We start from the raw sequence: 27,099 nt of genomic DNA, 5'->3' as shown, positions 1-27,099 counted from the left end.
TTGCTGGCTTCTATAATAGTATCAAATTGGAATAGTCATTCTCTCTTTCCAGTTGTTTCTGATAGCTAAAGGTCCTGTTTACAGTACACAGTGTGGACACAATGAACAGAGCTGGGTGTCTGTCAGGAAATAGAGGCCAGAGTAATCAATATCAGAATAGTCCTGGGAGCTACAGAGTAGAAACTTTACGTTCAATACCACTTGAATAATATTCACCTGAGACCTTTAGGATCTATTGCGGAATGTGCCCAAGATACCACAAGACCAGCAGGGTGGCATTAGTCACGCAGTAATCACCATGAGATAAGCAAGGATCAGGGGAGCCCATCAGAAACCCATACCATCAGTTACAGGGCCTACTGAGAGCAGCACAATGACATTACCAGAAGATGATCAGTGATATTGCAGCATCAGAGGGATGTTGCTCTTCCACAAATATTCTTTGTGTGTGGGCCCTTTGTATGTGTTCACTCTTGTGCGGGTTTAAGAGGGGAGTGCCCTATTGCAAATCTTACTATTTTATTCCATCGGATTCCCTTGCTTTGAAATAATTGCATCTTCAATCCAACTAGGCAAAAAGTGAACACTTCAATGGGAGCTAGTGAGTCTTCATTTTAAATGGAGTATAGAACTACAGAATATTTTGAAACTATGTTAGCTATTCTTGGGGTCCCACATTTCAGAGCAGGGTATCCCAGGAGCAGTACATGCCAGTGATCATCCTCCATGGCTGGGATACATTCCTTCTTCATCTTAGTTTCTTGAAATTCTTATTTTCCTTTAGTATTCAGCTCAAATGCTACCTCCTCTGTGAAATATTCCCTAGTCCCCCAATTATTAGTACTCTCTCCCACCTCCAATTGCCTTTTACTTATAAATGATTGAAAACAAGATATTAAGCTCTTACTACATTATGCTATTATGCTAAGAGAGAGAGGCTAAAGACACAAATAGAAGAATAAAAATGGGTCTGTCTATGCTCTTAAGGAGCATACACTCTAAATGAGGAAGACAGCCCAAGGGGAACAACAATGGGGAATTCTGCCTCTGTGTGATGGAAAAGCCTTCTTTACTTAAGCATACAGAATAAGGATATGTAGTGGTGCTCAAGGATCATTAGGGTAGAGCATCAAGAGAGCCCATGTATCTTAAGGAAACAGTGTCAGGAAAGATAATAAATTCTGGAGGATTTGAGGATGCCTTATTGAATCAGTTCAACTCTATACTAAAATCCTTTAGCCTCTGTCCTATCATCCATCATGTCTTGCCAAGCTTCAACCAGACTACTCTTACATTTTCACCTTCAATCTTGTTCACCTGCTGCTGAATAGAAGTGAAAGTCATGAAACTATAATAACTATGAGCATTACAAAAGTATTATAATATAACAAATTTTTAAATTAAAAAATAAACATTAAACATTTAAAAAATAAAGACAGAAAAAGGTTTTCAAGGCAGAATAACCTATAATCACGTTCAAGAAAGAACTCATTAATATCCTCAAAATTAAATCAATATATGCTTTTAATATTCAATGACTTCAATACAAAGGCAGAAACAACAGAGAACATCAAAATACATCAGAAAATGTGGCTCAAAATTATGAAATGAAAGAGGTTTACAGAGCACATACAAGCTTCACATTTATGTTTCATGAATACTTTCTTTGAGAAGTATCCAAGAGTTGCTGGACCTAGCAAGCATCAAATATCACAAAAAAATTTAATTGACCATATCATAAATATGGATATTACTACCAAAAATGACAAATAAATATAAATCTTAAAATCTTTGTAAGAATAATTTACAGACATATCAAAGGCATATTCAATGAAAAGTAAGAAGGCAATAGACAAGCAATTATAAAATGGCACTCTACAGTAGTTACACAACCATATAGTATAGAGAATATAAAATCCCATTATGTTGTGTTAACTATATAACATTATTTTATTTCATAGGACAAAATGCTATTTCAAAGAGTCTCCTCCAATAAGGTGCCTCCTGTGCATGTCAACAAATCAAGTCACTTCTCTATAACTGTCCAGGACATCCAAACTCACAACCTCATTGTCACCCTCAGTTCTTCACTCATCTTACATGTCCAATCTATTGCCAGTCTTGACATTTCTACTTTCATATTTCTCATATACAGTTATCCCTTACACATTGTGATATTTCCTACTGCAGTTTTGGCATAAGAAATTAAATGGGAATTGTTTGACAATTTTGTAGAAGCCATGACCAACATACAAAGGCCAGCAGATGACACAGAGCCTATGCTCAAATAGCTAACCCAGATTTTATTATAATATACTATAAGCATCCCATAAAATAAAAAGAAAATATTCAAACTTCTTCTCTGCTATGAAGGGAAAGCAAAAAAATGTTATGTGGATTTTTCAGATCGTGGAGGTAGTGTAACCCTAGTCCTAGAAATATGAAAGAGATAATTATATGTACCTTTCTCTCTTCCAACACAGCTATTTCCCAGGTACAGGCTTTTATCACCTCATTTTTAGACAATTGTAATAGTCTCCTGGCTGGTCTTCCTGGCCCAAGGCTCTTTCCATTCAAGTTCATCTTCTACTCAGCTACCAAAGTATTCATCCTAAAGAATAGATCTGACCATGCTACTGCCCTATGAAATAAATTCCAGCTGCTTTCTTGTACCTTCCAGAACAAATATAAAATCCTGTTTGGGCTTTTAAAGCCTTTTATAATCTGACTTTAAATCCAGTTAACACTGGCCTTCCTATTCCTTACACAAGCCACTCCATCTCCCAACTGTGCCTTTTCACTGATTATCTCCCATGCCTGGAATATTCTCCCTTCTCATTTCTATCTCCTGACTTCTTTTAAGACCCAGCTTAAATCCTAAAACTGCAAGACTTTCCCAATCTCCCTCTGGGACTAGTTTTCTTTGAGATTGCCTCAAATTTATCCTCTCAATAGCTTGTATGTATATAGTTGTTTGCATGTTGTCTCCCCACCAGAATATAAACAGGGACTATTTTGTCTTTCTTTGTGTTCGATGCACTTAAAAGAGTGCCTGGCACAAACCCCTCTTTTGACATGAAAGAGGGTTTATCAATAGGTAGTAATATTCTCTATATCATCCTCTTTGCAGATAATACTGTGTAGATCATTTAAAACACTAAAATATTGCAGAGCCTCCTAAATGAGGTCCTCATAATAATTCAAGAGTTTGCCTACACTATCCACACAAGAAAAACAAAATGGGAGAAAAATCTAGAAAATGATATGTAGCTAGATAGTTAATATATAAAGATGGTCTATTAGTACAAAATCTTGGATTAAAAATGTGCATGGACAATGAACTGCACCAAGAACTTAAGAGGGAAGAGAGTAGGCTAGATTATATTTGGCAAGTTGAGCAATATATTTAATAACCACAAACTTTTTGAAACAAATGCCCCTCCTTTTTTTAAAACACTAATATTCTTCTAGTGATATTAAATTGCTGTAAAACAGGAATACTGGTCTCCAAAGAATCAAAAGTTGCAGGCCACCCAAAAATTAAGAAAGATATGATCAACATAAGTAATATATAGCACATTACCAATTAAAAAAATGAATGCCATTGTTGGTGTAAAAGATATTGTTAGAACAATAGTGTCCTGGAAAACTGAAAGAGGAAACACACCCTTCCTCCTTTTGAAAGAGAAGCAGTGGTTATAGATATGGTATATAACATGTAGCTATTGTATAAATTTTCTTTCCTTGAATTTTTTTTTTAATTACCAGGAAGGATTTAATGGGAGTGATCTGGAGGTCAGTAGGGGTAGAATTTAGAACTCCTATATAAGGTTAAGAGAGCTAGAGGCAGCAAACTGAGTGGATAGTATAGAGTATTTATGGTAGGAAATTTATGGGAAGGTATAGACCAGGATACTACAGCATGGGGTGTAGATATAACTTGTATTATTGGAGTTCCCATACTGATGAAATTTCAGATCTGAAAAGTACCAATGAGCAAGAAAACTTTTTTTTTTTAATCTTACAGGTTTTTATTTGTGCCCTTCACTATTTTCTATACCACTGCTTAGATGTTGTTTTCCTGAGAGGATTATCTTCTCCCTGTCCTTTTCATTAATCAAATACAAATTGTCTGGTAGTACTCATTTTCTCCAGGTCATCTATCATAGGGTTTAGAGTTGAAAGGGATTATAGGTATTATTTTATCAAGTAGCTTTCAAAATATGGCCTAACAATGCCTAGAGGGCCTCAAGAACTTCCAGTGCTTAGCATAGTGCCTAGAATACAGCAGACAATAAATTTTTATTGTCTGAGTGAAAATTACTTTCATAGTAATACTGTTTTACTTTCTAATATGATGAATATTGATAAATATAAGCTACATAAACAGAAGAAGTCTTTTGGGAGAAGTCCTCAGTAATTAATGAATGCAAAGGGGAGCTTGGGTCAAAAAGTTCAGAAAACTGCTGAATCCATTCACCTGCGGTTTAACAGAAGAGGACACTGAAATTTAGAGATTAAAGATTGCATGCTCAATGTCAAGTAGTAATAAATAAAGCTGAGATTTGAACCCATCCTCTAATTACAAATGAGGTGCTCTTTCCTCTGCACCATGATGCCCTTTTTTAAGAGCACACAGAGACAATTGAATTTTGTTTTCATAAGACAAGGACTGGCATTTACAAAAAACAACCAAAAAAAACCCCAAAGTTGGAGATAGCCCATCTGGTAGGGGGTTATGGGGCAGACTCTACTTCTGTTCATTTTGTTCCTATTTTGGCAATGTACACGATTCTATTTCATTTCAGTAATACAAGTCACACTTTTTTCATCATGATGATTCTCCTAACAACTAGTTGGCACGCAGAAAAAATAAATTAGTTACTGATTTGATCTTGATGACATTTTGAGTCTAAGAATTATTCCACCCTTATATGTTGAAAATGAGACCTAATAGCAGGTGTAGGCAACAGCTGCTTGTCAACTTGGGTTGTGCAGCTTGGGTCATGTGACTTTCCTGGCCACAGCTGTAGTTCTAGCAAATAGCTTAGAGTAACAGTAGTAATGAAGCAACACCCAAACCTTGGACAATTTTCAAGAAATAAAACTGTTTAGGAAACAAATGGGGAAAAGGATATTAGCAGAATTCAGATTTTGGTTTGGATAAAACAGAATCATATATTGTGGGAAGTGGGTTAAGGTAGCTGTCTCCTATTTCCCAGGAGCCAACAAAAGTTTCTGGTGACTCCCACTGTCTCTCCTCACCCATTCCCTAGTTTTGTGGTTTTCTTAGAGGAAAGATGGCTACAAGGGCTACACAGTTGCCCTCGATTTCCTGAGCTGACTTAAGGGCACTAATACAGGAGCATGATTACAGACTAATAATCAGATTTGGTCTTAAACTGCTTATCAAAATCACTTCATGGCCCAGGAGCATGACCATGAGTGATTAGATTGTCCAGATCACAATGGCGACAGCTACCTCTATTTATTACTCTAGAAGTGGGGATGGTGATACAAAACACTGAAGTAGGGATAGGACGGTGCCATATATTTAGCACTAAATTCTTGGAGCAATTCGATCCAACAAATATAACTAAAATGCTTTAGCACACATGGTACAAAACTCAGGGATCATATCCCACATATTTTCTAGGGCAAGTAGGAAACCCTGTCCTTTTGGAGACAATATCATTAATCATCTAAGTGCCCAACATTTTTTGAAACTGACAGTTTCTGACATTGTTGCATTTTTTAATGTCAGTATCATTATGACCCAGCATCAAACAAGAATGAGACTATTTCTGGAATTTATTTAGGCTTATGAGAACAGTAAGGAGTTAGGAGTGTGGGAGTCTTAGTATATACTGGGAAGCAGGGATTGAGTGATTTATTCCAAAATCACTTTTGGAAGACACTCCGTTTCTAATGACTAGACAAATCTAATGGATATGCTTATCCAGCTGGACAAATTTGCAACATCAGAGAAGGCAAAAATAAGATCCAAAGGACTTGAGAACTATTAATGGTGATGAGGTTTAGAGTGGTCTAGGTTCCCGGTGGTCTAGAGGTTAGTGGCTGGCTATAAGAGAGTTATTAAGAATCCCCTTTAAATCGGCCACAGGTTTTAGGAATGAAAGAATTCACTCATTCCCGAATGTTAGTTGCAAAATGAAAGTTTATTATTAGGTAGAAATCAGTTTACCCAGAGACTGACTTCTATAGTGGCAGATCTATGGAAAATGGAGTTTTGCACTGAGAATGCAGTTCTCAGTGGACAAAAAGTCCTGGCAGCTGAGCGAGCCACTGAGGTCCATCTGCAAAGACTTTAGTTGATGGAAGCTTATTATATTGGGTGTCTTGGTGGGAGTTGGGAAGCCTGAGCACATCAGAACCAGTGGGGGCTGGGACAAGTCCGGATCTCCTATTGGAATTCAAAGGTATGCTTTTTGACCAAGATTTGTAATTGAATCAAAGGCTCTGGCATCCTGGAAAGACAACTTATCTAGGGAGGCTATATCTCAGCCAGGAGGGGCTGGGACTCTGAAAGGACTCACAGATCAGTAGGAAATACAGTTTCTTAAAGGGACCCCAACCTGCTTCAATGAGTCTAGTCTAAGTATTACCAAGCTAAATAGTGATCCCATACAACTAGAAGCCACCTGAAAATGGCATCTTAACATTGGTAGTATGGGGAAGTTATGGAATGTACTTTCAATATATCCTGGAGGTCTAGGATAGGAAGAAGTTTGTGAAATGCAACAGTAGAAGTAACTACTATGGACAGCATAGACAGTAACCACTGTCTATGAATCAGTAGAATGTGCTACTGTAAAATATGGTAGAACACAGAATCACTAGAAAATAGAATGTGCTATATTGGGCCTGACCTTGAGCTTATGTTTTTTCATCTGGGAGCCTAGACATTCAAATTTCTGGTGCAAGCAGGTTTTCCCTGATGGGAAAACTATGTAATTACTCTCCACCACCTGAATTCAGGGGCTAAAATCTGCTGGCAGCTTGAGTCTAGCATTATCAGTGGAGAGAATCATTGAGTGCTTAGAATAAGGCACAGAGCACATAAAAAAAAAGACTATTTTTTCCCCCTCAAGAAGAGTAAGGGAGGAGAGGTGAGGCTTTATATCCACTCTTAAAGGATTATGGACATGTTTTTTGACTCCAAATCATTCTGAAGAATACTTTACAAAGAAGTGTACTCTTGTAGAGTGCAGAAAGCATTATCTTCTAATTTAGCAACACAAGGCCATCAGAAGAACATTATCAAAAAGTATATTATTAAACACTACAAGCACATAATAGATGATTAATAAATGTTAGTTGACTGGCTAGGGAATACAAAACAAAACAAAAAACCTTTCCCTGCTCTCCAGACTTCATCAGTATGAGAAACAAAATGGAGAAACTGAATAAAGTCTTACACCAGTAAATCTTAAGGAAGTTTTTTATACTTTTCCCTATGCAACATTGCAGTCTGGTGATAGAGAAAACTGTGAGGAATATATAAAAAAAGGAAGAACTGCTTTTCTAAGCTTGTGGGAAACATAGCTGCCTTTACTTCTGCAGTATTATTTAGGGGACCATGAAGGAACTTCAAAGATGTGGTTGGTCATCTTGGAGTTAGAAAACTAGCCTGGCTAATTCCAACAGGTTTGTGACAGAAAAAGTCATCTGCATCTAGAAAGAGAACCATAGGGACTGAATGAGGATCACAATATAGTTTTTTCACCTTTTTTTGTTGTTGTTATTTGCTTGCATTTTTTTCCTTTTTGATCTGATTTTTCTTGTGCATCATGATAACAATGGAAATATATTTAGAAGTGCACATGTTTAACTTATGTTACTTGCTATCTAGGGGAGGGAGGGAGGGAAAGAGAGGGAGAAAATTTTGGAACATAAAAGTTTTGCAAGGGAGAATATTGAAAACTATCTTTGCATATATTTTGAAAATAAAAAGATATCTTTTTTTTTACCCAGAGGATACAATTTTTTTATTATAAATTTTTATTGAAAGAACATATGCCTGGGTAATTTTTTACATTATCCCTTGTACTCACTTCTGTTCGAATAAAAAGATATCTTTTTAAAAAGTAAGAAAAAGTGGTGGGGGAAACTAGAAAAGTTTGGACAGAGAACTAGCCTGTTACTGAACAAGTTTAATTAGAGAAGGTATTAAATATTTGGGAGATTTAGGAGAGCTAGAGGATTCAGGAGAGATGTTACATGAAGAGAGAAGTTAAATTAGCATAAGGAAGAGATGGCTTAGAGGAAAGGATTCCTTGACTGGTGCAGTGGAAGTACAGAATGAAGGCATGTGTGGATTATGTGAGATCTGACCAGAGAGAGGTTATTCATAAAAGCCTAGTAGAACAGGAAAGCACCTAGAAGATTCACCTCTATTAATAAACATTCATTAAACCACTGTGTGCTTCAAAAAAAAATTTCAAGAAAAAGAACTAAAAATTGGCAGGATAAAGACATGCAAAAAATGGCACCGAGTTGTGCTCTGAAAGCGAGTTGGGTGATTCTAAGGACATGTACATCAGCCACCTTGTATAGAAAACACCTATGTAAGGTCAGAGGTGGGAGACAGAATACTGCTTACAGGGAATAGGTAGTAGGTTAGCTTGCCCTGAATAAAAAACATGAAAAGAACAATATAAGATAATCCTAGACGTCAGGATCACAAATTTATGTTTTATTGTGGTAGTAATGTGAGGCCCTTGAAACTTAAGCAGGCAAATGTGATGGTGGATTTGTAACTCCCCATTATCAACTAGACAGCTATGAGGAGGATGGAGTGAGGAAAAAATGGAGATTCTAATTGGGAGGCTATTTTAATAATCTAGTGGAGCCTGAAATAGGATAGAAGCTGCCTAAATAGAGAACAAGTGGGTGGAAATGAGAAGTGACACATCTTAACAACTGGTTGAATCTGAGAGGTGAGAGAGGGAAAACATGGATAAACCTGTGGTTATAAAATTTGGAAGGAAGGATTTGGAGAGAAATAAGAGCTCTATTTGAACCTGGCTGGGTTTGAAATGTCTACAGGACATTAAAAGAAAATCCGCAGTTAAGTGAAGATGATTTAAAAACAGATTAAGGCTAAATAGATTTTGGTGCTATTTGCACAGAGCCAATATCAAAACCAAACAAGTGTAAAGACAACGGCCCACCCAGGACAAAGCTTTAGGGGTTGCCCACATTTAGTGGTTGAAAGGATGATGACCCAAAACTGATTAAAGAATGATTAGGCAGATAGAAGAACCAAAAGAAAGAATAACATCATAAGAATAAAGGAATGATGATGTCTTCTAAAGTGTCAAAAGTTGCTGAGGGGCTACATAGGACTGAGAATAATTCTTAGTAACCTTGGTTTTAATTAGAAGTTGACATATGGGTAGGAGATGAGAAAAATGGAGGCAGCAAGCATAGATAATGCTTTCAGAGGAATTTGGCTATAAAGGGGAAAATACTGATAGGAACATGAGAAGATGGTAGGGATAAGTGAAGATTTTTTTTTCCTTTTGTCAACATTATTTTAATGCAATAAAGTTATTGAAATGACATTTAAATCACTTCCCACTCCACAAAAATCACTTCCCCTTCCTACAATGACCAGTGAGAAAACTCAATGCAAAATTGTTTGTAACAGTAAATTATTTCATCCAATAAAGACATGTGTGCCCACATCTCCTGGATCAACATCTCTAACAAGTTACACAAGTTAATTGTGATATCAGATTACCCTCATCGAAGAATAAAACAGAAAATCCCCATTATTATTTGACATCATAACAATTTAACATTCTTCTAAGGCATTGGTATGTGCACAGAAAGCTTCTAAGTGAAAAATGGAGAAAAGATTTCTTACAGAAATCAAATATTCCTCTGCTGAATGCAACAATGTCAGATAAATTTTTTCAGGCAAAATCTGGCTTATATATTCTCTTCACTTGAATATGGCTACAATTCAAGTGAAAAATTTTTAAGGATGTGGGAAACTCTGGCATGTTATCAGCCAGTGGCAAAGAGAATCAAGAGAGATTGAAAATAAAGAGTATAACAGAGGGAGCAAGCTCTCAGAAGCTACAAAAATTAAAGGGATCCAATCTAATACCTCATTTTATAGAAAAGATGTGACTTAACCTCATGCAAGTAAATCAGGATCACAGACCAGATTAGAATATAAATCTTATTTGCAGTCCAAAAAGATACGCTAGAAAATCCATCTAAGATCAACTTTGCTTGCTTCTTTCTAATGCTCTCATATAAGGTTGTGAATTACTTATCTATGCACTTGTTATGTACTGAACTGAGCTCAATAGTTGTATCATGCCCACCCTACTAGGTTGCAAAAGGATTAAAAGAGGGCTCCTGTAGATAAATCCATCATAGAGGATTCTTGTCAATTCTAAGATTTTGTGGGCAGCAGAACAAACATTTTTAAAGCATGTATGTGCATTGAGGAGATAGAGACAACCCTGTTCTCAACATTAAGTACTTAAGTCAGTCAAAATAAGGGAATATGAGGGAACACCATTAATCACTGATTGATCAGAGGTGGCGTGTGGTTAAAATCTGAGCTGAGCCTTGAAATGTTTGGCAGGGTCTAGAATGAATGCACAGAAACAGGAGATAGCATGTCAAATTTAGTACATAAAGCTGGTATGCCAGTTTGGTTGAAACTAGCATGTGAGGAGAGTAATATAAAATAACTATCAATAAGTTATTATTTATTAATAATTATGAAGGGTTTTAAAGATTAGGCTGAGAAAATTTTTTCCGCCCCTGAACATAATGAGAGAAGAGACAAAAAATCAGACCCATTTTAATAAGTTTTGGTTGCTGTGTACAAGAGAAATTGTAAACAGAAAATTGGGTTATTAGAATAGTCCACATTATATGTAATTAGGTTCTGAACTAAGGTGATGGCAATTTGAATCAAAAAAGAGAACTGATAGGAGGGACACAAGAGAAATAAAATAGATTTGATTAACTGGGGCAGAGGTTGGCAAATATGGAAAAGGAAGAGTCAAGGTGATAAACTTGGATAATTAGGATGGATAGATCTTTGAGGAAATATGAATTCTGCTTTCAATCTGAATTTTAGATGATTACTAGACATCCAGTGGAAAAATCCAGAAAAATCCAGTAGTGAGTTTCACCTCTTAAGATAAAGCAATACTTATGCTTGGCAATTAATGACCTTTATAACTTAGCCCCAACCTATCTTTATGAACCAATTTCACACTGTTATTCCTCATATTCAAGTGTTTGAGCATATTTCTTCTCCATCTCTTTGCCGAAGCTGTCCCTTCTTGCCTGGAAGCCCTTATTCCTCACTTCTGCCTCAAAAATCCCCCTTGCAAACTCAGCTCAAAGGCCAACTCCTAAAGGAAGCCTTTCCTGATTTCTCCCATGTAGAATATAAGCTCCTTCAGAGCAGAGACCATCTTGTTTATTCTTTTATCTTCTGCATCTATCAGTGCCAGGCAACAAATGCTTTTTGAATTGGATTGAATGCAAGACTGGAATTCAGGAGCATTCTCAAGATGGAATATATAAACTTGGGAGCCAATGATACTTAAACTTTCCATGTAGTCTCAAAGACAGGATAAACAGGAGCCGAAGTAACCTTGTTGCTTTTCTTTATAGCTCTACGGCACTGTTTTTATTCTGGCTATTGTCCAAACCTGAATTATAGTTCTGCTCACCTCCACCTTTTAGAATCATTCTAGTTTCTTTCAGGACTTAGCTCAAGCACCCAAAAAAAAAAGTTGGTGCTTCAAGTTGAAGCTTTTCTGTTCCTCCCCAGCAATCAGTATCTTCCCTCAAATAACATATATATTTTAAGAATATCTATATATGCATGTAGTCTAGCCCAGCTAGATTGGAAACTTCTCAAAACCAAGAATTGTTTTACTTTTATCTCCCAATTCCCTAACAATTAACAGAGTACTTGGCACATAGTAGGTCCTCAATATATGCTTCTAGATTGACCCAAGTACTAAGACAAAGCATTAAGGAACATCCACATTTGGGGCAAAAAATGGATGATGATTCAGCAAAGGAGAATAGGAAATCAGACAGAATAACATTGAGAGAACAACAAACTGAGCCAAGAGTAGAGTCAGAAGAAGGGGATGGTTAACAGTGTCTAATACTGAAAAAAGGGAAAGCCCATGAAGAATGAGAAAAGGCCATCACATTTAACAATTAAAGAAATTATTGTAACTTTAGAAAGAGCTGCCTGAATTTCCTAGTGAGAAAGGCAGTCACATTTGCAGGGAATCAGAGAGTGGCAGTAAAGAGATTGATGCATATGGCTATTCATTTCACCCTTCCTGCCCAAACTTGATTATCCATTCATTTTCTATTAATGTCTTACACAGGGATCTTCCTTCAGCTCCTGAAAGCAGGCCAATTCTGACCAGGGCATGCTGGCTCCTTCTCCCACCTTCCTCTGCAGTTTGGTAAAATAAGTCCTTTACCTATTTTCCATTAGCTTGGAAAAATGTTCAGGACACACATGGATGGACACACACATACACATATCTCTCTCTTCCCCCCTCTATCTGTCTCTCTCCCTCTGTCTCTTTCTGTCTCTGTCTCCATTCTCTCTGTTTTACAGATGAGTTAATTGGGACCCAAAGAAGTTGTGAGAACTGCCCAGAGTCACAGATAGTGAGCAAAACAGCCAGAATTTTAATCCAGATTTTCTAACTCCAGATCCAGTGTTCTTGGTATTACATATATACACTGTCTTACATGGAGTTCCTACTCTGTCTACTATGTATCCCCATAAACTGCATTCTAGAAGTTGGAAAAGTAAGAGAGCCTGGTGGGCAGAAGATAATAGGAACAAGGATTATAATTGGAAAGGACTTTTTAGGTGAACTTTCTATTTCTATATTTCTGTCCCCCGAAGAGAGGGACAGAGATGAAGAGGTCCTAGCTCTTTCCATAGATATGAGATCAGATTTATGAGAAAATCTAGGTCACACCTGGGTCATCTGAATCTTGAAGAGGCATTCAAGTGCCAGACACAGCAGAACTGGAATGAGGCATGCTATTTTCAGGTATCCCTCCCACTAGGATTTGGGGCCTTCTGCTAGGGTAAAACTCAGAGGCACTTCTTGGTTTTAGATTGGCTTCCTAATAACCCCTTTCTTCTTTCCTAGGTGCCACTACTAAACCCAGGTTCCTTCAAAAACAAAGAACTCAGTTTCCCAGTTATCTCTGCACCCCCTGGTCCTGAGGCAAGAATATGTAGGTATCACGGGGTTTGTTAAGGTTTTTGCTGCTCTTTATAGGAAGATGGATTGGATGCTTGGGAGATGGAGGTCAATGAAAAGAACAAATGAGGGGAAAGTTACAAGCATCGTTAAACAGATTTCCTCTGGGTTCACTGGAATGTCATAGGAATTTCATCTCTCAGTTCTCTTGACTCTGTTACCATAGTATCTTTTTGTTTCAAGAGCCACACCTGAGTCCACTTTCCTCCTTGTACTCAAGATAGTACTTTTGTAACCTCCCTCCATTCAATAAGGGAGTATCCTTTTAGGACACCCTTAATCCCCAGCTTCTTTTTTTGCATTAGATCTTATAAGGTAAGTAAGACACTCATATTCAGAGAGACTGACATAGTTCTTTGTTGGGCAAAAAGGACACAACTGAAATTAATTTATGTTTTGGAGTTATCCAAGATGAAGAATCAGTTTGAGCCAATGCTGCCTGCCTTGTTCATAAAGGAAGGTGCTATATGCTGGGTGGATGCTCACTGCCTAGAATGACTCCTCTGGTGTTCAACAAGCCCTGAGCTCCGCAGAAAGGCTTTCCCACATTCCTCACATTCAAAGGGCTTCTCTCCAGTGTGGATTCTCTGATGTTGAATGAGGGTCGAGATCAGCCTGAAACCTTTCCCACATTCACTACATTCATAGGGTTTCTCCCCAGTATGAATTCTCTGATGTTTCCTAAGGCCAGAACTCTGGCTGAAGTTTTTCCCACATTCATTACATTCATAAGGTTTCTCTCCAGTGTGAATTTTCTGATGTCTGATAAGGACTGAGTTCCGACTAAAGGCTTTCCAACACTCAGTACATACATAGGGCTTCTCTCCTGTGTGAATTTTCTGGTGTCTGACAAGGTGTGAACTTTGATTGAAGGCTTTCCCACATTCATTACATTCATAGGGTTTCTCTCCAGTGTGAATTCTCTGGTGCTGAATAAGATGTGAGCTTCGACCAAAGGCCTTTCCACAATCATCACATTTATAAGGTTTCTCTCCGATGTGAATTTTCTCATGTTCAATGAGCTCTGAGGTTTCTTGAAAGATTTCACCACACGTATCACAATGAGCATCCTCTTCAATAGGAAATCTCTGATTTGTAATATGGTTTGAACTAAGACTGAAGCTTCTCTCAAATTCATCAAATTCTTGATTTTGTTCCCCTATAGAGGCTGTCTGATGAATTGCTGTCACTGGTCTGAAACCCCTTTCCAAAGAAAGGGGTCTGTTCAGGCTTTCCTCCCCAGGTTTTCCTAGATGCCTCTCTAACCTGACCTCCTGTTCAAGGACTTCTCCAAACATAGGTCCCTGGGGAACTTCCTCTGTGGATCTTTCTGAAACCATCCACTGAGACTCCACTTCTTCAGAAATTTCCTGCTTTAGAATTAACTCCTCAGTCACATTCCTGGTTTCATGATCTAAAATAAAGAAAACCCAAATGTTTAGTTAACTTGAGACAAAGGACACCATTAAGGCATGAAACAAAGGACTTTATCTCCCCCCCTCCCCAATTTTAGTTTATCCTTTTCCAAATTTTTTTTCCTTATAGCTCAGGGCAATTAAAGCCTCAACAAAAGGGTGATGACCTTTTTAATAGTGATTTCATTATGGAGAAACAATGAGAAAGAGAAGAATGAAAGGGACACAGCACACCAAAATGATGTGAGAGATGATTGGGAAAAAAGGAGAGTAGGAGAGAAAAGCAAGAAGATAGAGCTCAATAGGATTATCAGGGATGGGTAGGGACTCATTCTTTCATATTCCTCAACCTTTCTCCTGAAACGTCTTCCTTTTTTTCATATTCAATTTATGACTTTTACTCTTCAATTCTTTTTAAAATACTCTTTCCTTCTTCCCTCCAGTATCAGAGTAGACCTCCTCTTTGATAAAGATAACCCATCCCCCAGATCCTTAATCCTATTAGATTTCAACAAATGAATTTTCATCATTAATTAATTCAATTAGTAAATGTTTCAATAAAAATTTATTAAGCATCTAATAAATGTAAGGTAGTTGGGGCGGGGGGGGGGGGGATAACAAAAGGTAACTCTGAGCCCATAGTTGTTAGGAGCTGGTGATATTGGCCTTTTGGTTTTCCCTATGAACAAAATACTTCATATCTTGATTCCCAACATTCTATTTGGTTATTCCCCATGTTTGGAAGTGTCCCTCCTTCACTACTGACCTTTAAGTTTCAACTAAAATCTCACCTTCTCCAGTAGGAAGTCTTTTCTAACCCTTAATTTAATCTTAATTCCAATGCCTTCTTCTATTATTTCCTATTTATCTTGTATATAGCTTGTTTTGTATATATTTGTTTGCAAGTAAATTCCCTTATTAGATTGTAGGTTTTTCAAGGGCAGGGACTATCTTTTTGCCTCTTTTTTGTGTTTCCAGTGCTTAACCCAGCCAGTGTCTGGCACATAATCTTTACTGATTGATAAAACAATGCTACTAAGGCAAGTTAAAGCTAGATCTTAGAGAGGATCTCTATTCACTAAAGACTTTGCATTTCATCCAATAGAGCTTTTTTTTCAATTTCTCTGTTGCTTCTTAGCCCTTAATTTACAATATATTCTGCTTTATCATCTCTTATAAAAACTTTCCCCTGATCATGTCAACTTTCAAATTATGATCCTCACCTTTACATCACTACTGCCACATTTCCTGGGTCTGCTTCTTCAAAACTTAGTCCTTAAACCTCCCTCACTCTGATTTCTGCTCCACTTCTCTTAGTGGGGGACACATCAGTTATCAAGGTCTTCTTATTAATAAATGCAATGACTTCTTTTTTTGTCCTTATCCTCTTTTAATCTCTCTGTGGCATACAGCATTGTGGACCACCCCGATATTTTTCTTCCTTTGGCTTTAAGGATACTATCATTATTCTCCTTCCATTTTCTACTTCTCTGTCTTTTGATATCTCTTTTTATATGCAGCCCCTAAATATGGGTGGTTCTCTAGACTTTCATATACCATCATAGTTTTAATTATTGCCTTTAAGCCCAAAATGCCACATGCCATTTCTCCTCAAAAGTATTGTATTTCCAACTGCCTGCTGAACATGTCAGTATGTTCTGCCAGTAATGTAAATTCAACCTACTCCAATCCAAACTCATTTAGCTCTCCCCCTGACCCTTCCCCCTACTCCAATTTCTTTCAGTAGTACCACTGTTCGTCTAATAATACTAAATCCCAATTTTTATATCTGGTTCAGGCTGTTTCCATACAAATACTCAAATTAATATTCTTTTCTCTACTCAGAGCAATCACTCTAATTTAGATGCTTATCACTTCTCATCATCAAATCTCTTCATTTCCACCTCTGTTAATAACCCTATCATCTAGCCTGTTCCATTCCCCCCAATCCCAATATTGCTTAAACTTTGCTTCTTGCCAGGAGGGAGGTAATGGTGTCACTGGTTCTAGGTTCACCTTCTGGATAGTCACTTCCAAAAAGTTATCTCAGTAATCTTAAAACAAGACTAAATGCAAGTTATTTTTCTACTAAAAAACCTCCAATGGCTCTGAACACCTCACAAAGGATAATCTCCAAACTCTGGCATTCTAAACCCACCACAAATTAGTTCCAATCAACCAGCCCAATCTTAACTTTCTCTAATCCCTTTCAAGTACTTTACATTCCAAATAAACTGGGCTAATCTCAGAGTAGTCCAGAGCTTTCCCTTTCCTTTATATTCTTGACTGCTCTCACTAAAATCCTACCTTGGAAAAGATACTTTCTAACTCTCATTTGTTGAAGTTATTCTATTTCTTCAAAACCCAGTTCAAAAGTCATCCACTGCATGAAGTCTTCTGTGACTTTTTCTGTGACATTTCTTTCCTTTTCCCCCATGACAGGTGAAAGTCATTTCTTCCCTTTTATTTCTCACAACATAGTTTTGTGCCACTTACCTCCTTTTCTTTGTATCTCAGTTACTTTATATGTCTATATAGGATGCTTGTCAATAGGATTTGTGCCTTATCTATCCTTCTCACTCCCAGAACCTAGTAAGGTGTGTCAAAAAAGAGGAAGATGAACTGGGGAATGCAGACAGATGAAGAGATGGGGAAGAATTCAGAGGCTGTAGCTATGAGGAAGGGTAAGGATAGTTCTATTTCTCCTGTAGCTTACTTATAATTTATATTATATATCTTGGCATTACCTCTTGAATGGACCAAGAGTTTTAAAAAGACTCAAGTTTGATGCAACCTTGGGCTAGTCACTTTTATATCTCTAAATTTTACTTTTAATCTCTATTTAATTGAAGTTTTACTACTTGTACTATATGTCTCACAAGGTTGTTGTGACTCAGGCTAACTTATATCTATGAAAGCTCTTTGGAAATGAAAGGCTTTATAATTATCACTGTGACATGCTGTAGTTAACTGATCAAAGTTCTACTGTCATTTTGGCATATTAGTGATTGAATTTTCGAAGTCTATAGCAATAGAATATCAGCAGTTTTACTAAGATACTTTTATCAAGACTTGCATAGCCAGATTGAACAGAACTCATTACTGGGTAAATTGAAAAATGATTATTTGTCTACAGCAACTCATAGAGCAAAGAGAGGCTGTGATCTGTGTTCAGTGGATAGAATGCTGTAATGGGCTGAGGCTTGAGTTGATGCACTGAGGTCCCAAGCACATGAGGCTAAATAGTAATTGGACCATACTCTATTAATATATAAGCTTGGAGAAAGAATGGCCCCCGCCCACTCTTTGTGCAAGTCCTGATGTGTTGTATAGGAAATGACGATTCTGGTGGGTGGAGGCAGGGGAGTGAAAAAGGAAGGGGAGGAGAGACTGCTTGCTTTTGCCATTGCGACGACGACTTTTCTGTTTGTTTCTCTTCTTTTTGCTTTTTTTTTTTTTTTTTGCTGAGGCAGTTGGGGTTAAGTGACTTGCCCATGGTCACACAACCAGAAATTGTTAAGTGTCTGAGGCTGGATTTGAACTCAGGTCCTCCTGACTTCAGGGCTGGTGCTCTACTCACTGAGCTATCTCTTCACCCACCAGAATCGTCATTTCCTATACAACACATCAGGACTTGCACAAAGAGTGGGCGGGGGCCATTCTTTCTCCAAGCTTATATATTAATAGAGTATGGTCCAATTACTATTTAGCCTCATGTGCTTGGGACCTCAGTGCATCAACTCAAGCCTCAGCCCATTACATCTCCCGCTTTCTTTTGTTTTAGAACACAGGTGATCATGCCATCCCTGACTCCTCAGGGAGGTCAGAACCCCCAAGGGGAGGTGATCACACCCTCCCTGACTTCTCAGGAAAGGAGGTGAAAGCACCGAAAAGGAGGTGATCATGATCCCCCTGACTTCTCAGGAAGGGAGGTGAAAGCACTAAAAAGGAGATAATCATACCCTCCCTGACATCTCCTGGGAAGGGAGGATGAAAAGCACCAAAGGGAAGTGGGAGTTGCTAGCAGGTTTCTGGGCTGAAGGGTCTTATTATGCATAAACCCATCAGCAGAATGCTTGCACCAATGATCATAGATTTTTGAAATCATTAAGTCCCACTAATGGGAAAGACAGAATACCTTGTTGGGGATCCTGGAGGGAGACTAGGGTTCCATGCTGAAGTGATTCAGACTTTGTTCTTGAGGAATCACTGATTGGAGGCAAAGTCGATGATTCTGGCACTGCTCCCAGGATTGCCATCTCTGTTGCTTTCTCTTCTGACAACACTTCTGGTTGCTGGGCAAAGCCTGGTACCTAGGGGACCATTAGGAACATGGCAGGTGAGAACACAACTATGAAGAAAGGGGAAGTCTACCCTTAGTTTAGTGACAGGAATTATCCCTGGGCTCTAGGGAAGTTTCCATTTTTCTGGGAACCTGGAGCCAAAAGTACACCTAGAGCTCTTGCTTCTAGATTTATTCAGAGGGGAAAGAGGCAGGAGAGTAGCAAAGACAATAAATACTAGTAAATCATGGAGGCATCCAGGAAGCTCCAGCAGGGCTCATGAAGATAAATACCATTCAAGTATATAGGACGATAGACAATAGAAAGCATTTGAGAAAAACTTTGGGTGCTATAACAGATAAGGTATATGGTATAGATATGGATCATGGATTCAGAATTAGAAGAGACCTCAGATGGTGAATCTAATCCTCTGATTATATATTCAAGGAAATTGAGGCCCAGGTTAAATGACCTGCCCAGAGAGTGTCTGAGGCAGGCTTTGAAATCAACTCTTCCTAACTCCAAGCCTACTGCTCTAACCCATTCCCCCATGAAAATGATACAATAGATTCCAAAGAGACAAATAGGAAGGGTTCCAGACACAGGAGATTTAGGTGAAGAATTCTAACACCAACATAAATGGAATTTTCTACTTGCAATTTACCTTACCCACATTTTGAGAAAACTATATTTAAATATAATCTTCTTAGTCTTAATTCAAACCCACTCCCTGCCTTGTATAATTCCTGCTTTAAAAAAGTTCCTGTTACTAGAGATGGCTCTGAAATTTGGCTACATTACATCTGTCTTAACAGGCAAGTGAATCCATGAGAGCTGCCTCGTAGAATTTGGCCCTACCTTTTAATCACCATTCCTGTTTTTATCATTTCTCAAAGCAAGGGGTCTCTAAGCTTGTATGACAGGCCAACTTCTGATTTATTGGGGAAAAAAAAAACCCAGTCATAGAATCTCAGACTTGTAAGGGACTAGAGATAATTTTCTTTTACGTCTTCATTTTATGAGAAAGTAGAGCAGAAAAGTCAGTTTGCTTAAGATCACAGAATAAGCAGATGGCACGAGGATTCAAATTCAGTCTTATTATTGAAATTCAGTTTTCTTTCTAAAGCAAAAGGTAGAAAATGTATGGTGGTGGTAAGAAAAAGTTTTAGGAGTCAAAAGTCTGCTATTTCTGGCTCCATTCTGGGCCAGGACAAATCTCTGAATGGGAATATTTTGTACCCTACCCTACAAACATTTAGCATTCTCTTACCTCTGTGCCTTTTTCTCCCCCATTCTTTGCACTTAAAAAAAAATCTTCCTTCCCATTTCCTCATCCCCTCTACCTTCCTGAAGTACGTACCAGCAGTACAGTGAAAAATGCTGAATTTGGAGTCCAACAATGTGGATTCAAATCCTAGTTCAAAACTGACTCTACAGCATGGGGCAATCCACTTGACCCCTCAATGCTAGTTTCTTTGCCAGTAAATCATGATATAGGAGGGCCCTTCCAGCTCAGAATCATTGAGTCTTTAAAACTTAATTAAAATGCTACCTCTTCCACAGAGATTTTTTTTTTTTTTGATCCATCAGTAACAGCCATGCCATGACTTCACACTATGTTTTAAAATGCTAAGATTCATCATGAATTTTTGTGTATTAGAGTTATTTGTGTTTATCATCTCTACTAGACTAAGAGCTTACTTAAACTTTGTATCCCACCTTTTCTGCCCCTAGAATCTAGAGAGGTGCTTTGTACCAAACAAATGTACACAGTGGCCTTAAGAGTAAAACCTTGAACAAATTTTCTCCCCTTTTATATCTCAGTTTCCCCATCTGTAAAAGGAAGAAGCTGGACGAGATGCTCTTTAAGGTCCCTATAGATTTAATGATCAGACCTTCTCTAGTTCTGTTTTTCCTGAGCAATTCCTAAGTGTTCAACCCTGCACAAGGACACTGAAGATAGTCTCTGAACTTACAGATTTTACAAATTCACTGAAGAAGATAAGAGGAATAATTCTACACTGCTCTCTCTACTACCATACAAGAGTTGTAGTTTGTGTCAATAGTTTTACTTACCCTGAGGATACTAAAAAATCAATCAATTTACAGTATTTATTGGACTCTAATATGTGTCAGGCACTATGCTGAACAGAAGAAACACAAAGACAAGAGTGAAAAGTACTTGCCCTTGAGGATTAGCCAGGTACAGACAAAATATTTACAAGGTGATGAGGATGGGATAAGGAGAAGGGTTAAGAAAGACTTCATGTAGGAAATGGCATCTGAGCTGAGCTCTAAAAGAAATTATTTTGAAAAGAATTTTGAAAAATGAAGGTGAGGAAGGTGTGCTTTTCAGGTATGAGTAATAACTAAAACAAGACTACTTGACTCCTGATCTCTAAGAAAGTAAACTAATATGTTGACACTGATCAAGGTAACCTTCCTGGATTGTAGAACTAATTATATTGAGCAAAGGAATCCAACAAAAAAATCACTTATTTAATAGCTCCACTCACCACTGTTTGCTTCTCTGTAAAGTTCACTTGTATTGTCACACATACAACTTATAAAATATTTCTTTTTAAATAAGGAATCTAAACATATGCAATGAGAGACATCTGGAAGTGCGAGATATTTTTTATAGGTCTATACTCTTGAAAATTAAAAATAAAAATAAAAGTGAGTACAGGAATCTCAACCTATAAGTTCCAAAGCTAACAAAGGACTGTTAAACTTCAGTTTTAGAAAATTAACCCTCTATTTCTTTGTTGTTATTCGGTCACGTCTGTCTCCTTGTGATGCCATTTGAGGTTTTCTTGGCACAGATACTGAAATGGTTTGCCATTTCCTCCTCTGGTTCATTTTACAAATGGGAAAACTAAAGCAAACCAGATTAAATGACTTGCCCAGGGTCACCCAGCTAGTAAGTGTCTGAAGCCAGATTTGAACTCTGAAGAATTTTCTTGACTCCAAGCCTGGTACTCTATTCACTGTGCTACTTAGCTGTCCTTATTTTATCATCAATTCTACTGACACTTGAGATTCCTTTTATCATTAAAGCTAAGATCTCCAGGATATAATTAGGCAATTACTCTATTATCTGTATGTATATAAACATATACACATAATATATACATCTATGTATATATAGCTAACATATACATATATATAAATATGCTTTCAAGCCCTGTCTTTGGGTCAAGGTACTCCTGTGTATGAAATAACAGGCAATTATATATTTAACTTGAAAAACCAACTCAATGAATGGTTGAATGAATTACTTTACTATTCTCTGTGTACAGTTTCCATCAATCTTTCTCTCTTCTTTTGCCATAGATAGAGAGCTCTTTATTTGGCAGACCTTATTTTTGACATTTAAAAAATCTTGTCTTGCTGTTACTATGGACCTTGTTTGAAATTTGTGTACAGATGACCTCCAAAGAATTTTAAAACCTCTAGCAGAGGATTCAAAGGGAAAACACTAACTTTGACATATCCAAGTACCTTAAAAAATTTGTGTGCATAAGTATGACAGCTTTAAAAGCATCAGTCAAATTTTAGATTTTAATATTTTCACTGGTGAGAATGGCGCTGAATCCTGGTCAAATGGACCCTTAAGAATTTTCAAATACTATAAAGGACTGCTTGCCATCTAGGGGAGGGGGTGGAGGGAGGGAGGGGGGAAAAAAAATCGGAACAGAAACGAGTGTCAATATAAAGTAATTATTAAATAAAAAATTTAAAAAAAAAAAAAAAAGAATTTTCAAATACCTGCTTGTATATCTGTACAGCAGTATCAATCCCTATGGTGGAAATGTATACTGGAAAAGTATAAAGCATCTAATTAAACTATGTAATTACTTACAGTAATTAAAAAGCGATAAGTCAAAAACTGAATTTTCATTCAAAAAGTTCTAACCTGCATTCTCTCAAGAATTACTGCTAACATCTGTCCAGTGTAAGATCTGGATGGATTGATCTAGGTCCATATAGTGATGGTCCCTTCCAAATCGTTAGGAGTATCTACTTCTATTTCAGCAGCAAACATACTCAGTTTATAGAATCTAAACAGAACTTCTTAAATCCTCTGGTCCTGGATTTTTGATCCAGTTTCATGTTTGATGGCAGTTTCAAAAATTTCTAAGATCTTCTCTGTTGTCAAGTAACTATCCCAAAAGTATGAATATGGTATTTCCAAAGGCAAAAGCTGTTCCATTTCTCAAGTTCCTTAAAGAGATAACTGCATTGTTTGTGGATTTTTTTTCCCAAAGGAATTCAATTTCCTCTTTTTTAAGTTTACAGATCATATGTCCTGAAGTACTGTATACTACTTTAAGGTAAAATCCATAACAGATTTTTAAGCTATATACATGATGTGCTTTAAGAAGAGGATGTGCAAAATATGCAAACAGAAAACATGAAAGCATCAAAGAGTTCATCCAATTTGGGAAGAAAAACTTCAGAAGAAAGCAGGCTTCCCTCACACAATAGGGCTTACAGTATGGCAGAATAAGTTCATGTTGGAGATGATGCAAAAGGGATTTTTGGACTGGGTGAACTCAAAGATCCTTTCCAGCTATGCGATTCTGTGGAAAGCTGAGCCTGGAGAAGATTGAGGGGGAAATTTAGGGAAGAGAGCTGTAGGACCACTTGTTCAGATGAAGCAGAAAAAAATTCCTGAATTAGATGAGATAGTCTTAGAATCACTAAACAATGAATAAAAGTACCCCCTGATGTCAATCAACAAGACTGGACTCAACTAAAAAGCCTAAAATTCAGAACCCTCTCAAAGCCTTGGAAATTCCACAGGGATTTCTCTTGAAGGAGGCTCAGTTCTGGCAATGTGTTCCTATTTTCAAAAGGATAATGTAAAAATCTGTATAAAGAAAACATTCACAGAAGGCCCTGGAAAATTCTTCACTTTCCTGAGTACAGATTTGACTAGCACATTAGAACAAAACACTCAGAAACAAGTATGCTTTGTCTAGACCTTAGTTTTGGGGATACAGCATCTTTCAAGGGAAGGAGACAACTGTCCTATGACAATTCCATGAAAAGCAGTTCTAATACTGTGAAACCATAATTCTAGTTAAAGCCAGAAAGCTCAGGAAGAAATATGCAAAAACAGTATTAGTAGCAAACCAGAAAACCAAACCCAAATAGTTATTAAGATTGCTTCAGTTGGAGAAATACAGAAAAGCAATGAGCAGTGTGCCAAGAACTCAGAGTGGAGTCTATTTTAAAGCTTGCATTCTGAAGCCATGGTTTGAAGACTATAACTAAGGGTTCTAAAGAGTTTATCCACCTACACCCAGGAAAATCCCAGCTCAAACTAAAGGCCTATACAACTGTCTATAGCACAAAAAGATCTATCCCAGAAATGGAAATACACTTGATGAACTAAATGAAGGATTCCAATTTCTGTGGGAATTTGGTTTGATTGAGGAAGCACCTGCCCTCACATGGAGACAAACAGGTAGACTCAAAGCTGAAACAAATACACAGCGACTCCCATACGGTGCCATTCAAAAGTCTTTGGTTTAAAGACCTCTACAGCATGGCCTAGACCAACCTTTCTTAGCCTCACAGAATTAGTCATAATCATAGATCACTAAATCTAGTTGAAGTGACTCACTCAAAAGTCACACAAGTAGTAAAAGAGCCAGAATCACCATTCCATGTATCTTCCATTCCTGCCAAAAAAATTACTCTCTAGCTTCCAAACTATATCTGATCTTCTTTCATCAAGGCCAACCCTTCTTCACAGTTAGCAGAAAGTCATTTTCCTCTTCTTCCCCCTCTAATCTTCAATCTCTTTCTTTCTCCTGGTTCATTCCCAGATTATCAGGCCTCCACCAATCTTCAATCTCTTGCCCCTTTTACAGTCAAACTCCTAGATAGGAACGGTTTACTTTTTTCTGTATTCTCAGCACAATTCCTGGCATGTATTAGACCCTTAATAAATGTGCCATACTTTTTTTTGTCAGGCAGACTAACCCTGCCTGGAATGCTCCCTCCCTTCCAAATCCAACCCGACCTTCAAGTTTCTCAATGAAGCCTTCGGGGGATACTCCCCAGTCAGGAATGAGCTTTCCATACTAACCTCATAAAAGTATTTGGTTTATTATACTTAGCTAAAGCACTTCTAATAATGTATTGTTTGTTTTTGTTAAAGGACCAGTGATTTTTTGGAAGTGGGCAAAACTTACAATGCAGACTAATACTTCTGCAATTTGTTGTCTTAGCATTTCCCCAGGAGGCACCAATGTTAACTAATTTGGTCAAAGCCACACATGGTCCACATAGACCAGAGGATGGACCTGACTCAAGACCAGCCCTCTACCCATACATACTGAGAGTACATAGGGTAGCTGATAGGTGGCCAGGAGGAGTGAGGAAGTTCAGAGCTCAGACATTTTCTAGCTGGATAATCCCATGCAAATACCTTCACCTCTGCCTGCCTCAATTTCCTCACCAATGAAGTGCATACATATAAGGCACTGGAGATATTTTATTTCCCTTTATCCTCACAATAATTCTGAGAAGCAGGTGCTACTATTATTCCTCTTTCCTTCTTTCAAGAGATGAAGAAAATGAAGCATATAAGACTTGCCCAGATCACCTAGCTACTGATCACCTTCAGTAAATGTCTGCGGCTGCATGTGAAATACAGGTCCAGCACTCTATCCCCAAAATAGAATTTATAATATAATATAATGTAATATGCATATTATGTTACATAAGAAAAATATGGCATGATGTGTATGACAGATCACATAAGATGACAGGTCATGTTACATATATCACATAACAACATGTGATATGAGTATAACATATTGACTTAATACATTAAGTGCTGGCCCTTGTAATTCAAGGGCTGCCACGGAGGCCGCTATAGGAGGAGGACTGCCTGCCGTCCATCTTCCCATCTCCCCGTTGCCCCTCCCCCTCCCTCGGGCCTGTCCCGTCGAGGCGCTGACCTGCGGCTCAGCCCCTTGCTCCTGCTGCAGCCTCAGCCGCAGCAGCAGCTCCACGCCGGCGGCCGCCTCGTCCCCGGAGCGTGGGCTGCGGCCTCGCACCCAGGCCTGCACGTCGGCCGGCAGGATGGTCAGAAACTGCTCGAGCACCAGCAGCTCCAGGATCTGCTCCTTGCTGTGGCGCTCGGGCCGCAGCCACTGGCGGCACAGCTCACGGAGCCTCCGCAGCGCCTGCCGCGGCCCGGCCGCCTCCTGGTAGCGGTACCAGCGGAAACGCGGGCCCGACGCCGCCCACGGCTGCGGCGGCTGCAGAGGCAGCTGCAGAGGCTGAGGAGGAGGAGGCGGCGGCTCCACCCGGGCCCCGAAGGCCGCCATGGCCCCGTATCTGCTCGATGCCGAGATTGCCGCTTCGCTCTGGGACCGGGACGTTCCTGACGCACGGTGCCCGAAGGTCAGGCTCGGGGGGACCAGAAGCGCACACAGCCAAGGGCCCGCGGGGTGACGTACGAGCAGCGCCTGAGTCTCGCTCGGACTCAGTATTCCCCATGTGTAAAATGGGCGGGCCGGACTCCGGGACGTCGGGGCCACGCCCGTTCGGCTACCCTAGAACTCCACCTCTCGGCTGCGGGGGGCGGGACCCCGGGCCCGCCCCATAGCACAGGAAGTTCCGTTCTCGAACACTGGGGCCGCTCTAGGCTGCGAGGAGGACTCGAGGTGTCAGTAGTCCATCCAAAAAACTTCACGTGCAAGGTCCTCCTCTGTGCTAGATCCTCCTCTAGATACTCTAGGAATGTCGTAATTTTTTAATAGTTGTCTCTACAGATTTTTTTTTAACAAGTTTACACGAAATACATTTAAGTTTGATCTGTATTATCAACATTTCCCTATCTTAAGTCTAAACAAAGAACAAAATGTTAAATTGACCTCTTGAAAATTTAACAATCAGCTCTTGTAAGCCAGGACTAGCTGGCTCTAGCATACCCCTACTCCTGAGTCCCTAAGCTTGGGTGTTCCCAGGGGCTCTGCGCTGAGCCCTCTTATTCCGTGAGTTACTAAAGCCACTCCTTTATTCTCAGCTAGCTGCTATGTTAATAACTCAAATATGTCC

At 38.6% G+C, this 27,099-nt stretch overlaps 2 protein-coding genes across 6 annotated transcripts in view; one reads left to right on the top strand and one right to left on the bottom strand.

The window, feature by feature from the left end:
• The window catches only part of LOC127544650 (uncharacterized), a 53,761-nt gene that overhangs the window by 4,732 nt on the left and 21,930 nt on the right, over positions 1-27,099 (top strand). For 4 of the 5 annotated variants that reach the window (XR_007949496.1, XR_007949495.1, XR_007949497.1 and 1 more), the window contains exon 2: positions 13,203-13,290. Coding sequence is in view for 2 of the 5 variants with exons in the window: in XM_051971411.1 (XP_051827371.1) it covers positions 13,203-13,290 (88 nt within the window). In the remaining 3 variants the exon portion in view is untranslated. Of the gene's footprint in view, positions 1-13,202; positions 13,291-17,317; positions 18,821-27,099 lie in introns of those variants that run through there. The other variant, XM_051971412.1, reaches the window with a different exon arrangement.
• LOC127544648 (zinc finger protein 397-like) lies at positions 1,507-26,626 on the bottom strand. Its single transcript, XM_051971409.1, has 3 exons — positions 25,995-26,626; positions 18,870-19,044; positions 1,507-14,730 (listed from the first exon to the last, which is right to left on the bottom strand). Exons 1-3 carry the CDS (start codon positions 26,364-26,366, stop codon positions 13,799-13,801), a joined length of 1,479 nt encoding a protein of 492 aa, XP_051827369.1. The 5' UTR covers positions 26,367-26,626; the 3' UTR covers positions 1,507-13,798.

The sequence above is a fragment of the Antechinus flavipes genome, chromosome 1 (genome assembly GCF_016432865.1).
Source record: "Antechinus flavipes isolate AdamAnt ecotype Samford, QLD, Australia chromosome 1, AdamAnt_v2, whole genome shotgun sequence".
NCBI classification, from domain to species: Eukaryota; Metazoa; Chordata; class Mammalia; order Dasyuromorphia; family Dasyuridae; genus Antechinus; species Antechinus flavipes.
The sequence above is the reverse complement of the archived record's forward strand: the minus strand, read 5'-3'. Positions and strand labels throughout refer to the sequence as shown.